This window comes from Meles meles, chromosome 13 (assembly GCF_922984935.1).
Source record: "Meles meles chromosome 13, mMelMel3.1 paternal haplotype, whole genome shotgun sequence".
In the NCBI taxonomy this organism is placed as follows: domain Eukaryota; kingdom Metazoa; phylum Chordata; class Mammalia; order Carnivora; family Mustelidae; genus Meles; species Meles meles.
Genome location: NC_060078.1, coordinates 55,633,597 through 55,649,616, shown reverse-complemented (window position 1 = coordinate 55,649,616; position 16,020 = coordinate 55,633,597). Strand labels below are relative to the sequence as shown.

At 35.3% G+C, this 16,020-nt stretch overlaps 1 protein-coding gene across 1 annotated transcript in view; it reads left to right on the top strand.

Moving 5' to 3' along the window:
• Positions 1 to 16,020, top strand: part of LOC123955063 — a 44,347-nt gene that overhangs the window by 14,123 nt on the left and 14,204 nt on the right. The window contains exons 2-7 of the mRNA XM_046026599.1: positions 1,851 to 1,926; positions 4,268 to 4,399; positions 6,706 to 6,829; positions 13,028 to 13,088; positions 13,196 to 13,242; positions 13,641 to 13,716. Coding sequence (XP_045882555.1) covers positions 1,851 to 1,926; positions 4,268 to 4,399; positions 6,706 to 6,829; positions 13,028 to 13,088; positions 13,196 to 13,242; positions 13,641 to 13,716 — 516 coding nt within the window. The remainder of the gene's footprint in view (positions 1 to 1,850; positions 1,927 to 4,267; positions 4,400 to 6,705; positions 6,830 to 13,027; positions 13,089 to 13,195; positions 13,243 to 13,640; positions 13,717 to 16,020) is intronic.

Here is a 16,020-nt window from a genome sequence, read left to right as displayed (position 1 = left end):
ATTTATGGAATTATTGTAGTATAGTTGAATGTCATTCATAATAGTAGAATTAGATGTGCTGTTGAGGAAAGGATAAATGTCATAAGTATTCAAGGGCATCTTATTCCACAAGCAAAGAATTCCATCAAAGAAATGATCTTTTTAAAAAGTCACAAGCAAAAATCTAAGAGTTAATGAGTTATTTAAAGGTAGAAATGAGGGCTTTTTATTTGTAAGTAAAGCCTTTTACTATGCTAGAAATCATTTTCTAATTTTAAAGAGAAAGAAACCTAGTCCAACATCTTTGCTTTGTTATTGGATTTTGGTAGCATTTGGATTGTATTTAAGAACTTGAGAAACTATATTTTTCAACTTCAGATAAATTATCAGAATCAAATTTCTGTTCTTACAAAGCAAAGGACTGGAACATAGTTATCACTCCTTTTTTGAAGGATAGTTTTGCTGGATATAGAATGATATAGAATTCTTGCTTGGCTATATATTTTTTTCCGACATTTGAATGTCATCCCATTACCTCTGACCTTCATTATTCTTAATGACAAGTCAGCTGTTAATCATATATAATCAGTACGTTAAATAGTGATTTTATGAAACCAAACTATTCAACATTTATTTAATATTTATGGAGTATCTGGTGTGGCAGGCATTGTACTATGAGGAAAGACAAACATGGTCAATCTCACAGTTTATGATCAAGAGAGAAACCATGATTCCCCCCCCCCAAAAAATCACATAATCATGTGTATAGTTACAAACTGTTAAGTGCCAGGAAGGAAGGTGAAGGGTATGTCTAATGGGAATGGGTGATAACAGAGAAGTTCCTGAGAACTAATACTGGAGCTGCAAGCTGAGGATGACTAAAGGAGTGAAATGGGAGAAGGTATAGTATGGAACATTGGAGGACCAAGGAAAGGAAACTGTGCAGCCAGAGCCTGGAGAAGGAAAGGATGGTACAGAAATGAAGCTGGAGAAGTAAGCAGGGAATTAAAATGCTCATTTTAAGAAATCTTCGTGTGTTATAATTGGGATTTATCAAAAATAACTTGGGAATAATTATATGACTAGGAGTTACTTTTAATACCAGATTTCTCTTTGTTGTCGTTATAGATAAATCAAGATATTTAAAGTTAATGAGCTATAGTTCTTAATTCAAGATTAATCAGAAATTAAGACATATGCAAAATAATCATGTTGAAAAAATGATTTGTTTCCTACTACTAAAACACCGTAGGTTTTGGGCACCTGGGTGGCTCAGTTGGGTAACTGGCTGCCTTCTGCTCAGGTCATGATCCCAAGGTATTGGGATCAAGCCCCACATCAGGCTCTCTGCTCAGCAGAGAGCCTGCTTCTCTCTCTCTCTCTCTCTGCCTGCCACTCTGTCTACTTGTGCATTCTCTCTCTCTCTATCCCTCCGTCAAATAAATAAATAAAATCTTTTTAAAAAACCGCTGTAGGTTTTCATATTTTACTTTTATTATTCTCACGTTTAATACCTTTTACTGCTTTTTACTTAATATATAATCAGTGACAATGATGCAAAATTCATAAACTATTTTCCTTCTCTTACTGTTGCCCAAGAAAAACAAAGACACTATCATTGGGGCATTGGAAGTTTATCAGGAATGAATGCTGTCTTATTTACTGTAGAAGTGCCATACTTATGTAAAACCCTCCATTGTTTTTGTGTTTTTTGAAGGAGGAAGCAGTAAATTAAAATTCATGCATGATAGCACTCGAAAAGCAACTAACCAACAAGTGAAGCTCTAGTTATTAAAAAAAATACTCTTTATTTACCATCTTGAGTCATTAAAATATTTGTATTATAATTTAGTTGTTTATTTTCATTGCAGGTGGAGGTCTGTGACACCAATTGGACATCCTCTACCTGGAACGCGATTTATTGCTTTTAAAGTTCCTTTAAAGGGAGTATGTATATTATTTTCTCATTTATCTTATAAGGAGAATTGGGACTAATGTGATCTATGTTTACTTAATGTTATGCTTTTTTTTTTTTTTTTTTTTTCATAAAAATATGTGAAATTTCCAGCAAATGTTTGACATGGAAGGAAGAGTAAATTTTTCATATATGTAATTATCAGTTGTTCATGCTAGTATAAGGGAGTAGTTTTGGACTAATTTTTTAATAACAGCTTTATTAGTATGTAATTCACCTATTGACATTGACCTATTTAAAGTACACAGTGGTTTTTAATATGTTCATGAAGTTGGGCAGCTGTCACTACAAGTTTAGAACATTTTCATCACCCTTACTTCCTTCCAAATACCCATGCATAGTAGTAGTCACTCCCCTTTCTCCCTCATTCCCACCCCCGCCTCCTAGACAACCACTAGTCTCCTTTCTGTCTTCATAGATTTGACTGTTCTGGACGTTCCTGTGGGTGGAATGATAAATCTGTGACTGGCTTCTTTAGCATAATGTTTTCAAGGCTTACCCATGTTGTAGTGTGTATCATACCTCTTTGCTTTCTGTTGCCAAGTCGAATTAAATTTTTGACAGACAGAGATCACAAGTAGGCAGAGAGGCAGGCAGAGAGAGAGGAAGAGAAGCGGGTCTCCGGCTGAGCAGAGAGCCCGATGTGGGGCTCGATCCCAGGACCCTGGGACCATGACCTGAGCCGAAAGCAGAGGCTTTAACCCACTGAGCCACCCAGGTGCCCCTCGAATTAAATTTTTAAGGGTTCAACTTGTTTTGTTGAAAGCATTTAACAAGATTAAATACCTTTTTGAGAGAAAATATTTTGAATCCTAATGTTATTTTTGCTTTTTATATTTTGATCTACTTAAAAGTTATAATCCAAAAATAAAGATGGATAACTTTCGAGTAATCACCACCCCTGCGAAAAAATCAGCATTCCTTTACTAATTTGTGAAATCCTTTGCATAGAATTTCCTTAAAAAAATCAAAAGATACTTGAAACCCATGCCATATTGTACATGGCCTCAGATCTGTGGCAGCTTTAGTTTCTCCTGCTTGCTCTGACATTGGGAATGTGTGAGCACACAGTTCAGAATCTTTTATACTGGCCTCCTAATTTAACTCAGATTTTTCCCTTTCATGGGTCTTTTAGTTGCTTTTTTAATATATTGAGAAGTAATTTTAAGTTACTTTTTAAATATATTTAATATAATTAATACTTTAATTCACATACCATAAAATTCACCTTTTTAAAGTATCTATCTTAGTGGTTTTTAATATAGTCATAGAGTTGTGTAATCAGTGACACCAATTCCACATCATTTTCATCCCCTCAAAAAGAAACGCTGTATTCATTGGTAGTCACTCCCCATTTCCCCTCCCCTGACCCCTGGCAACCATTAATCTACTTTCTGTGTAGATTTGCTTGTTCTGGACGTTTCATATAATAGAATCATAAAGTCTGTGACCTTTTGTGATTAGCTACTTTCACTTAGCATGTTTCAAAATTCATTCATGTAGCATACAGTTCATTTCTTTTTGTTCCCAAGTTGAATTAATTTTTTAAACTTGAACTTAAACTTTTTTTAAACTTATTTATATTTGGCTTTGTAGTGCGTTATGTTAACTGATTTTTTTCTTATTAATCATATAATACAAAAATCAAATCTGTTGTACCATCAGCACACACAACTGAGAGCAATAACAAATACACCAGAAGAAGCTGGTAACATCTGTAAATGTTGACCAAAACTATAGATTTATCTCCAGACAATCCATATATGACATTTTAAAATTCTCACTCTACTTAATATAAATATGGAAACTAAGAACCTTCATATCTGGGAGAAAAATGAACATTTAGTCAAATGAGTCAGACTGGTATGAGCTGGATAAAAGTAAAAATTTCTGGTTTAAAATCTTGACTGCCATCTAGCCTGTGATGTAGGGCAAGTAATTTAACTTTTCAAAGCCTCAGTTCAAATGAGAACTCTACTACAAAACCATTTTTCACTCATGGTTAATAACTTTATTTTAAACTGAATTTGATGTAAGAAAATTCCAGTGGATCCAAGCAGGATAGTCCTTTTTAAAGTGTTCTGAGTCCTTGGTGACAAGGACATATATCAAATCACTGAAGCAGATGATGTAAATATGTTTGGGCTCTTCTCACAGCTCCAATTCATTATGAGATTTTTCCAGTGTTCTTAAAGGTATGACAGTTTTCACTGATTCTTTTTGTCTTCTTATGTTTTTTCTCTTCCTTGTTTATTTTATGGTAGGTATATTTTATCTGTATTTCATAAACTTATTGTTCGTTTTTCATTATAGGCAGTTAATCAGAGACTTACTCCAACCCAGAAGTTTACACCAAAAGATTTGATAAGTGCAATAAAAGCACTAAATGTGGAACTTGGATTAATTATCGATCTAACATACACCACAAGATATTATGAAGTTAAGGTAAAGTTACAAATATATTTTGTTATCATAGATACATCTTGAAATAGAAAAGATTTTTTAATATTGCATTTTAAAGAAAGTAACTGTGTGGTTATTTTAATACTAATTTCAGCATTTCCCATGTGGAATTTATTAGAGATCTTCTTAATCCTTCACATAATCATATAGTACCTTTTTTTCCTAAAATCATGGATTATGCAGAGAGGAAAAAATGGAATATTTTTCTTTTAAGAGAACAAATATATAGAATAAATTGAGTGTGCATAGAAATAAAACAGGAAAAGCACAAAAGGGAACAAGGAAACCGAGGGAAAGAGTAGCATGATGGAAAAGAAAGCAACAGAAAAAAGAAAAAGAAAAAACACGAGATACATATTATTGTACAACAGTGTTTTTTGAACTTTTTTTTTGCAGCAAAATCATTTCAATTAAATCATGATCTGAAGCCCATTATATAAAGCAGATAAACAGAGAATTGTGTTGGCTGAAGCAGGAGATTAGGATCCACTAGGCCTCATCATCCTCCAGTCCTCCCCTCCCTGTCCCAAGTCTTAGCGACACGACTTTGCTAAGGGCTGTGGAGAGCAAGAGAATTTTAAAACTTTGTTATAGAGGAAAATAACTCTTGAGCCTTGCTATTCAATTGGATTGGTGCCATCAAAGATGTCATCTGCCATTCCTGCCCTGATTAGGTAACATATAGTCTTTGATATCTTTAGCATACATATAACTAAACACACCATCATTTCTTTACTTCCATACCACTCCTTCCCCAAACTACAAATTTGCAACCTCTTTCAGCTGCCCTGTTTCACCTGAAAGCACCATTACTGAACGTATTGGGTTGAAATCATTTGAGTCCTCTATCTTCAAACCCTGTAGATTTTTTCCTCCTAAAAAATGTGTCTCATTTTCTCCAGATCTTTTACCTTATTATTCAACAGCTAGCCTTTTTTATATATCTTTGACTCATTGTGCCTAAACATAATTTTCATGCCCATTCCAGGTCCTTCCTAAAAAAAAAAATATCAGGTCTCCCTGCCCTCCCCACTGTTTGAATGCATCACATCTAAACTCCTCTCTCTGTTTTTCAAGGCCCAATTTAATCTGACCCCCTTCTCATCAGGCTCTTCTCTGTTTCACAACAAACCATCTCTTCACTATCTCATGAACATTCTTGATTCCGTGCCTTAAGTCACTGCAGAAACTTGGAATTTTTCCCTCTCTCTCCCTGTCCAAAACTCTTACCTGTTCTTCAAGGCCTAACATTTATAGCTTCTGCTGGTCTGTTATGCATATTTTTTTGGCATATAACTGTTCAAAGGTCATTATCCTTATTTTTCCAAAACTATTACCTTCTTCTAGGATCTGACCATAAGCATTTATACTCATCACCTTGATATTCTTTAAATGAATATTGTTAGTTGATTAATTGATTTTACTTAATTGATTAATTGATTTTACTTAAATGATTAAATTAGCTCTTCCTTTTTAGGGTCTCCACTTTAGACTCCCTTGCAAACTTAAGAATGAGTCAGGGAAATATTAAAATAGGCTTACTACATAACCTAAGCTGATATCTAGAATTGTAACACCAAGTATGGAGTTAACACTTTATCTTTTTAAAGATTTTTTATTTATTCATTTGAAAGAGAGAGCTCATGCAGGGGGAGAAGCAGAGGGAGAGGGAGAAGCAGACTCCCTACTGAGCTGGGAGCCCGATGTGGGGCTCAGTCCCAGGACCTGGAGATCATGACCTGAGCCAAAGGCAGATGCCTAATGATCTGAGCCACCTAGGTGCCCCTGGAGTTAACACTTCAAGCTTGTATATTAGGTTGACACTGTGCCTGCTTCATCACTTGAATCCTTATCATTGGCCTCTAGGAATTAGGCTTATTTTATAGCCTCTTTTTATGTAGACTACAAAAGAGTTCCACACAAATAGGGGCACCTAGATGGCTCAGTCTGTTGAGCATCTGACTCTTGATTTCGATCTCAGGGTCATGAGCTTGAGCCCTATGTCAGGCTCCATGTTTAGCAGGGAGTCTACTTGAGAGTCTCTTACTCCCTCTGCCCCTGCCCCCACTTCTACACAATGCTCACTGTCTCTTTCTTTCTCTCTGAGAATAAATAAATAAAATCTTTAATAAAAAACAGAAGAGTTCTGCACAAATTGATCTACAGTGTGCCTTCAGTATAATCATTGTACCTGATCTAAAAAATACTGAATGGTAAGTTTCATTAGGTTGAAGAATATGTTTTTTTTAATGACATAATTGTTGCATTCTATTTTCCTTTGTTTCTAGGATTTACCTAAAAGCATTCATTATAAAAAACTTTATACTGTTGGACTCGAAGTCCCTGACAATGCTACTATTCTGCAGTTCAAAAAGTGGGTCAGAAAGTTCCTGTGGGAAAATGCAGAAAATGGTAATTAATAACCTTTAATGTAATCAAAATGTTTCTATTTAATTAACAAATATTATTTTAATAGAAATTATTGTAGATCACTTAAAGATGATAAACATATTTCACTTAAATACTTATAGTTAAAAGGACATTATCAAAGATTTTCTTGAGATTATAATCTATACATGCCCCTCACTTTAAGAAAACTTGGTTTGAAGAAAGTAAAGCAAACAGAAAAGATACATTGAGGGATGATTCTTTGCTTTACAGATGGGTTTCCTACAGCATTCCTTAAATGCTGATAGCCCAGGACAGACAAAAATATAACTCAGTATTTTAAAATTGACTTAGAAATAACTTTTGAAAGAATATGTAGCATAGGGGCACCAGGGTGGCTAGTCATTAAATGTCTGCCTTCAGCTCAGGTTAAGATCTCAGGGTTGTAGGATCAAGTCCCGTATCAGACTCCTTGTCCAGTGGAATGCCTGCTTCTCCCTCTCCTATTCCCCCTGCTTCTGTTCTCTCTCCCACTGTGTCTCTCTTTGTCAAATAAATAAATAAAAAACTTAAAAAAAAAAAAGGATATGTAGCATAAAGGAAGGTACATCTTAGTCTCTTTGATGTACAGTTTGGCTTCATAAAGAAAAGAAAGATAAAGTCTTATGTAAACCTTTTAACTCCATGAATGTATTTTGGGGGATGTCTTACCTAAATAAATTTAATAATAAATAATAGAATTATAAGTAACAGGATAATAGATTTATTCTATAAATAGAAGTATATGTAAACATGTGAACAAGAATACTCACTGATATGTTTAAAATATTGATATCTTGGAAGGACCCTAAAGGATCACTAAACATGAAGTTTATTAAATTATAGCATTTACATACACATGGAATAATAGGCAGTTGTTAAAAACCAAGTAAAAGAGAAGTATTCAGTGATTTGGCAAAATGCTTGTGAGGTATTTTTAAATGACAGTGTCACTACATAATTATATTTATAAATAATAAATATGAGTAAACACTCAGATAAACGTCACAGTGTTAATAGTGGCATCTGATTGTGATTTTTGTCTTCATATTTGTACTTCCTATGTTTTAGGTGTTGTTTTTTATAATGGACATGTATTTTATAGTTTTATTTTATTTTATTTTATTTATGTATTTTATAGTTTTAAAAGGCTGCTTTAAAAAACAAAGTGTTATCCAGGTGTTCTTAATGCTTAGTGGTCAAGGACTTACCTTTACCTCTGGTAGAGGCTTCCCCTTAGACTCAGAGGTGATCCGAGGTGATCTGACCACATGAGCATCTTCACTCTAGTGATTTCCTGTTTGGGTTATAAGAGCTACTAAACTTAAAAATTTGTAAACTAGACTATACCTAGGATTAGTCCCAGGGGCTAATAAATACTGCTTATGGATAGCATGTCTATAGAATAGATTTCTCTGATGACATCTACACTCTTCACATTTCTCGTTCTCTTACTCTCACTAGATCTAATTATCTCTGGACACCTTCCTTTCTCTCCCTGCCTATTAGTCTTCCAGGGTTTTTTGTTATTTCTCTTACCCTCCCTGCCCCACTGGCTGACAAAATCAATTCTGTTTTCCCTTTTAGTTTTCTTAACTTCTCTCTTCTCATTGTCCTTTTCCTGTACCTGAGCTAAGTAATTACAATAAAAATCAATTTTCCTTTACTTTCCTGCATCAGTCTCCTGAATTAAACAATTTTTTTATACCCAGAAATGTAAAAAGGACAAGGAACCCATTTTGGGGGTAAATGAACAGAAAGAAAAGGATGAGGTTGGTACTGCCTGCCTAGTTTCCTGGACTTAGGGAAGAATTTCAGGTGACAAGGCCTACTTCTTGGAAAGTGGCTTATTTCTGATGAATTACTAATGGCTCCTCTTTAACCAACTGTTCAGTTAGAGCCTGAGAAGTAGAATTGGTTTCACGGTTTCAGGCTGATTGCAGTGGTTACAATGCTAGCTGCCCACAGCAGCCTTATTCTGAATCTACAGGTTCTACTTTTTATTGTGTCTGTCCCAGCAAATCAAAAAATAGCTTCATAAGCTTATTTTCCCCAAAGACTAGGCAGAGGGGAAGGAGGCTAATTGCTGTTAGTTAAACTGTTTATCTTAGGAAAACAGACTTAATGAATCAAAACATTGTTCCTACTAGATACCACTGAGCAGAATAAAGTTACATTTTAGTGTATGATACCAAAGGTTTGTGATGCGTTGGGTACTAGAACATTGATATGATCTTAAGTTCTTGATTTTAAAAACCAAGTGGAGAAAAAAAATCTGTAAAAAGACGACTTCCTATATAGACTGAAAAGATACTATTACATAACAAAAATTCAACTGAATAAATTAAAGATCAAATTGGTTTTATTCAGTGATTCATGAAATGGGCAGCATCCCATCGAGCAAATAACAAGGCGCTCCATCCAGAAAAGAAAAGATTTTTAAAGGCAGAGGGGAATTTATTAGTAAAGAACACATTGTTTTAGGTTAAGGCCACCTTCCTATGGGGAACGCAAAGGGTCTATTAGATTATCTCCTTGTGCTGTCCAGGAAATTCCAAGTTGGCTGGTTAAAAGTCACATTTCTGGGAGAAGCTGAAGCTACACTTAGGTTAGGTATTAAGTCTTGGTGGGGTTTAGTTAAGTGATTCCAGTTTGGGCCTGCTCTCTCCTTTTTAACAATACATATCCCTTTTTTATCTTTATTCCAAAAGTTAGTCACTAGTAGATCTTTAAGAAATACTTTCTAAATTCCAATGCAAAAATACTCATCCCTAGTTTAATCCAACAGTCCTCCTTCCCTTCTCTTGCATGTTAGAATACCTCCACAGTGTTATCTGGGTGCCACCGTGGGTGGTTGGTTAAGAGTTTCAGTTGGGTTCTTACTGCTGCTTGGCAGTCTTCTCCCTATCCCCAACCAACTCACCCATCTGCTTCTGACTCTTGCCTGCAACACACTCCTTCCTCAGCTCATATATCATAGCTCCCCACTTCTCAAGAAAAACAGAGGTCTCTTTCTTACTTTAACCTGTATCTGTACTCGCATATTCTCCCTTTCTTCTGCTTTCCTAAGAAAAGCAGACCAGACCTCTACCTCTCCTCCAATCCTGCCTTCTTTGGGACATTTTCTTTATTTATTCTCAACTCTGTAATAGACCAACATATAAACAAGCACAGGCCTCTCCTATGTCTTAAAATAATCCTCTCTTTTCCCTCTTGCAACCTTAATTCTTTCTTTCATGCTCTGTTTCCCTCCTCTGCTGATTACACTTTTGAAAGAGTTGTCCCTGTTCATTGTGCCCATTCCATTACTGTTCACTAAAGAGATTCTTACTGACCGCCCATAGTCTGATTTCTACAGCTCTCTAATTATAGTTCAGTTGGAAGATTGTAGAAATTCAAAGAATAGTTTTCCATCCCTATCTTGCTTAAATTTCTGTAAGCTTAACCTCTGCTGTTCATTCCTTCCTTAAAATTTTCCTTTTGGCTTCTATGATATTGTTTTCCTCAATTTTTTCCTACCTAAGTGTTTTTCAGTTTTCTAGCTAATATTTTTTTTTCAAGTTTTCTTTTCTTTACTAATAATCCCCCTCCCATGCTTCCTCTCTGTCTTTTGTCCTGCTCAAATCCTTGATGCCTTCTTAAGAATCTGTCCTGCTTTGGCAACTGCAAAGCTGGGGAGATTTTGGATGTCAGATCTCATTGTCCTCCCAGTCCTTCCACTCCTTCCCTAATCCCCTCAATACAATGGTTTGATTTAAAAAAAAAAAACAAAAGTCTTTTCACTTCACTTTGTCTCATCTTTTTCTATTTTTAACTTTGGCCCCCTAAATCTGTATCTCTAGCACAAACCTTTCTCCTGAACTCCTGAACAGTGTTCACATGTACATTGTATCCACCAAGGGGTTCATCTGGCACCAATAAACTGAACACATCAAAAACTGAACTCTTAGTCTTCCTTCTCCTGCCCCTACCTCCCCAGGTCTATTCTTGCCCTCTCTGATCTGGGTTATTTTGATGGCCTCCTGCATAGATTTCTTGCCTCTCCTTCCACCAGTCATTCCTCCAGACTTCCACAAATTTATCTGTCAAAAATGCACATCTGGGGCACGTGGGCGGCTCGGTTAAGCAACTGCCTTCAGCTCAGGTCATGATCTTGAGGTCCTGGGATTGAGCCCCGCTCATCGGGTTCCCTGCTCATGGGGCAGCCTGCTTCTCCCTCTTCCTCTGCAGCCTTCCTCCCTGTGATCTTTCTCTCTGTGTCTCTCTCAAATGAATAAATAAAAGAAATAAAATAAAATGCACATCCGATTATGTCATTTTCTTGCTTAAAATCCTTCAGTAGCATCCCATCTAATAAGCACCAGATTACAGATAACATGATGCTTCATTACCTGATTCTTGGCGTCCTCTCTTTTTTATATAAGTTTATTTATTTTTTCAGTAATTGCTGCACCCAGCATGGGGCTCGTGCTCATTACCCCGAAGTCAAGAGTTGCACACTCTTCTGACTGAGCCAGTCAGGTGCCCCTCTAAAAGCCTCTTACATTTGTTTCCCATATGTCTCACATGTCTATTTCCCATACAAGTGCTATCTATCCTCCTGGTGTTTGTACACTCCTTTATTGAAATATTTTCCATCTTGTTCTTGGTGAACTTCCACTCATTTCTCAGGATTATCTCAGTGTTTCTTTCAAACCTCTGAAACCTATGTCCCAATGCAAATTTAAGGGCTCTTTCTTATGTACTCACATAACACGTTGGTGTGCATTCATCATGTATTATGGCAAATGCTTTGTTTGCTTATGGCTCTTCCCATACTAGACTCCGAACTCATTGAGGTGCCAGATAGATTCAACTGGAATTACCTGAGCTATCATTGCTCAAATGAAAACCTCACCTTTGTGTATGTGTGTCTGTGTGTGTATAAAGCCATATGGAGATGTTTGAAAAAAATATGTATGTATTGAGAAAACTATTTCAGATAATGATCATTCTTCATATAAAAAGGCCATAAATCAGTTGTTATTTTTACAAAAATGAATTCCATTTCATTCAGACCACAAAATAATGAAAATGGGTTTCTAAAACCTCTTACTATAAATTGATTCTAAATATGTTCACCCCAAAATTTATAGTATTTGAAAATAATTTGAAGACTTGGAAATGTGGGTGCCAGTTGAAAATTCAGTGCCAGTTGAAAACAACGTCCTAACAAACACTAAATGAATGCTTCCTGAATCTATCTTCACATGTGGTCCTGAAGAAAGGTGCCAAATCAGCTCTTTTGAGAAGTTCTGGCAATTGTCAGGCTAGGAAAGGTGAACGAATACAAGTAAAGAAAAAACATCTAGAGAATGAATCTTACTGAAAAATTTCCTCAGAATTGATACCCAGAAGATGAATATGGCTCTCAAAATCCATCTTCTCTAGGGAAGTACTCAAACTTTAACCTCACTATAGGGAAATTTTTTTTTTTTAAAGATTTTATTTTATTTTTTGACAGATAGAGATCACAAGTAGGGAGAGAGGCAGGCAGAGAGAGAGAGAGGAGGAAGCAGGCTCCCTGCCAAGCAGAGAGCCCGATGCGGGGCTCGATCCCAGGATCCTGGGATCATGACCTGAGCGAAAGGCAGAGGCTTTAACCCACTGAGCCACCCAGGCGCCCCAGGGAAATTTTTTAAGATAGGTCATTTCCACCATACAAAAAAAGGTTCCTGGCCCATCCACAAAGATCAGTAGATTCATCTTACTTCTAATTCTTCAACTGTGGTTTTAAATAATGTGCCTTAAAGGAGAAATGATGTCATAGGTGTTTATATTAACCAGAAAGTATTAGTACATTTCACTGAATGCAGAGGCAATTAAGATCAAAGAAGTAAGTTTAAAATTATTTCTTTCTGAATAATGTTTGAAGCATGTTATTCATGATCATGATACAAACTTTGTCCTTCGTATGGTTATCCTTAAAAATTCACCTTTTGATACAGTAGGGTCAACATAGAAAGCCTGTTTCTTTTCTGTATCTTTGATAGTGTCCTTTTAACATACTAGATTTAAATTTTATGACTAAGAATTCCACTAGTGGTAGAATTTTTATAAAAATTACAAATTACTTATAAAACATGTTATACATTTCTCATCTTAATTTTTTCATACTTTTTAATATTTCTTCACATTTTATAGATAAACTCATTGGAGTTCATTGTACCAATGGAATTAACAGAACAGGATACCTTATATGTAGGTAAGAATGATATAGGTGCTAAATTTTCAAGTCTGTCTTGTTTAGAAGAAAATTTTAAAATTCAGCCTTACCTATATTATAAAATTAAAATAATATTTTTAATTCAGGTACCTTATTGATGTTGAAGGCTGGGATCCAGATACAGCAATTCAAGGTATTTTTAGAAAGTTTAGCTAAAAACAAGGACCAATGTTATGAAAATGTGTAGTACCATTTAAATGAATTAAAATATAGAAAATAATGATTTATTTCTTTTTTATTTAGTTATTGCCTTACTGTTAATACCTTTTCAACTTAATACATTTTTAACTAGATTTTTCTTATAGCCATTTATTTAAAAAAATGAAAAAAGAAAACACGGGAACATTAAAAATTAAGGTTGTGATTTTTTTATATAAAAATAAAATTTTTTAGGATCTCATCACTGCTACCACAATAAATCATTTTATTATATAATCTGTTAGTTGGTGAACAAAATCCAAGGATCTTGTCACAAAATTTACCTCATTAATTTTATTTGATCAACATTAATCCTTCATTGATTATTCTTAGCTTTTGGTGAGGCCCGTGGTCATCGAATAGATGGATGTGTGTACTTAAAGGATCTCAAAACTCGACCCATGAGAAGGTAAATTTTAAACTGGACTGTGAGTTGTATCTTATCCAAGGATCTTATTCCTTTAGTAGATTTCTTTCTTATCCTTTGTAGGTTTCTTAAATTAAAACCTTTGTTATAATTCATACTGTTAAATACAAAAACCAAAAGAAAACTCATATATATATCATTAGGACACTCATTGTTGTGGGTCTGAGTGCTCACTTGATGTATTTCTCATTAGGTTCACAAACACCTCATCACTGTCTACTCTGCCCTTCAAAGATAAAGCTTTGAATACTTCAGAAACTCTTCACAGAGGGCACCATGACTATGGGCTTGTTATTCTTTCCTTGCCTTTTCCATTTGGGTCTTTGCTTCATTGTGAACCTGGCTTGACCCTAAAGATTGTACATTCTATTAAGAGCGGAGAACGTTTCTTAAAGAGCCAGATAGTAAATACTATAGGCTTGCAGGCCATGTCATCTGTCACAGATCTGCCATGGTAGCCTTAAACAGCCATAGACAACATAAACAAATAGGCCGTGTTCCAGTAAAACCATATTTACAAAAACAAATTGCTTAGCTTCCTAATGTGTTCTAAACTGTTCCCATTTGCTATGGGATAATTTTATTTCTTCCTCAGTGCTGGAACAAAATATATCTGCGCATTGTCTTGTCATAACATGAAGAATATGCTGTACTATTGCTTTCTCCAGGTTACTATCCTAGTATGTGCCTGAACCTTCTAGATGTCTTAAATACCTGGCTCACATTATCTTTTTTTTTTTTTTTTTTGAGTTGAGATTCATAAACATGAAGTTAACCAATTTAACATGAATGATTGCATGGCATTTAGTACTTTTATAATGTTGTGTGACCACCACCTTTATTGAATGAAAAACATCTTCATCACCCTGAAAGAAGCCCCGTATCCATAAAGTATCTGCTTACCATTAACCCCTTTCCCAAACTCTTGGCAGCTACCATTCTGCGTTCTGTGTCTATGAGTTTACCTTTTCTGGATAATTCATATAAATGAAGTCATACCATAGACCTTTGGTATCTGACTTCTTTCACTTAGCACCATGTTTTTAAGATTCATCTATGTATAGCATATATTGGTATTTCATTTCCTTTTATGGCTGAGTAATGTTCCATAGTATATATACTACAATCTGTTTATTCATCTGTTAGTTGACATTTGGGCTGTTTCTACCTTTTAAAAATACATATATGTTTTATTATTGTTAACATATAATGTATTATTTGTTTCAGGGGTACAAGTCTGTGATTCATCAGTCTTACACAATACATACCGCTCACCACAACATATACGTTCCCCAGTGTCCATCACCCAGCCACCCTATCCCTCCCACTCTCCTCCACTCTAGCAACCCTCAGTTTGTTTCCTGAGATTAAGAATCTCTTATGGTTTGTCTCTCTCTCTGGTTTCTTCTTGTTTCATTTTTTCCTCTCTTCCCCTATGATCCTCTGCCTTGTTTCTCAAATTCCATATATCAGTGAGATCATATGATAATTGTCTTTCTCTGATTGATTTATTTCACTTAGCATTAATACCCTCTAGTTCTATCCACATCATTGCAAATGCCAAGATTTCAGTTTTTTGATGGCTGCATAATGTTCCATATATATATATATATATATGCCACATCTTCTTTATCCATTCATCTTTCTATGGATATCTGGGCTCTTTCCATAGTTTGGCTATTGTGGATATGGCTACTTATAAACATGGGGGTGCAGGTGCCCCTTTAGATCACTACATTTGTATGCTTGGGGTAAATACCAGTAATGCAATTGCTGGGTTGTAGTGTGGCTCTATTTTCAATTTTTTGAGGAGCCTCCATACTGTCTTCTATAGTGGCTGCACCAGCTTGCATTCTTGCCAACAGTGCAGGAGGGTTCCCCTTTCTCCACATTGTCGCCAACACCTGTCATTTCCTGACTTGTTGATTTTAGCTCCACCTTTTTTTAAACCTCACTTTTTATTTTTTTATGATAATTATTTTTTAATTCAATTAATTAACACATAATGTATTATTAGTTTTTGAGGTAAAGGTCATTGATTCATCAGTCTTATATAATACCCAGTGCTCATTACATCACGTGTGCTCCTAAATGTCCATCACCTAATTTACCCATCCCTCCACCCCCATTTCTACCTTTTTGCTATTGTGAATAGTGTTGCTGTGAATATGTGTGTATATGTATTTATTTGAGTAGCTGTCTTCAATTTTGGATTAATGATTATGAGAGAACAGTGATTCTCAAATATGGTTATTTGGGGGTTACTTGGGGGCTTGTTAAGTGTAG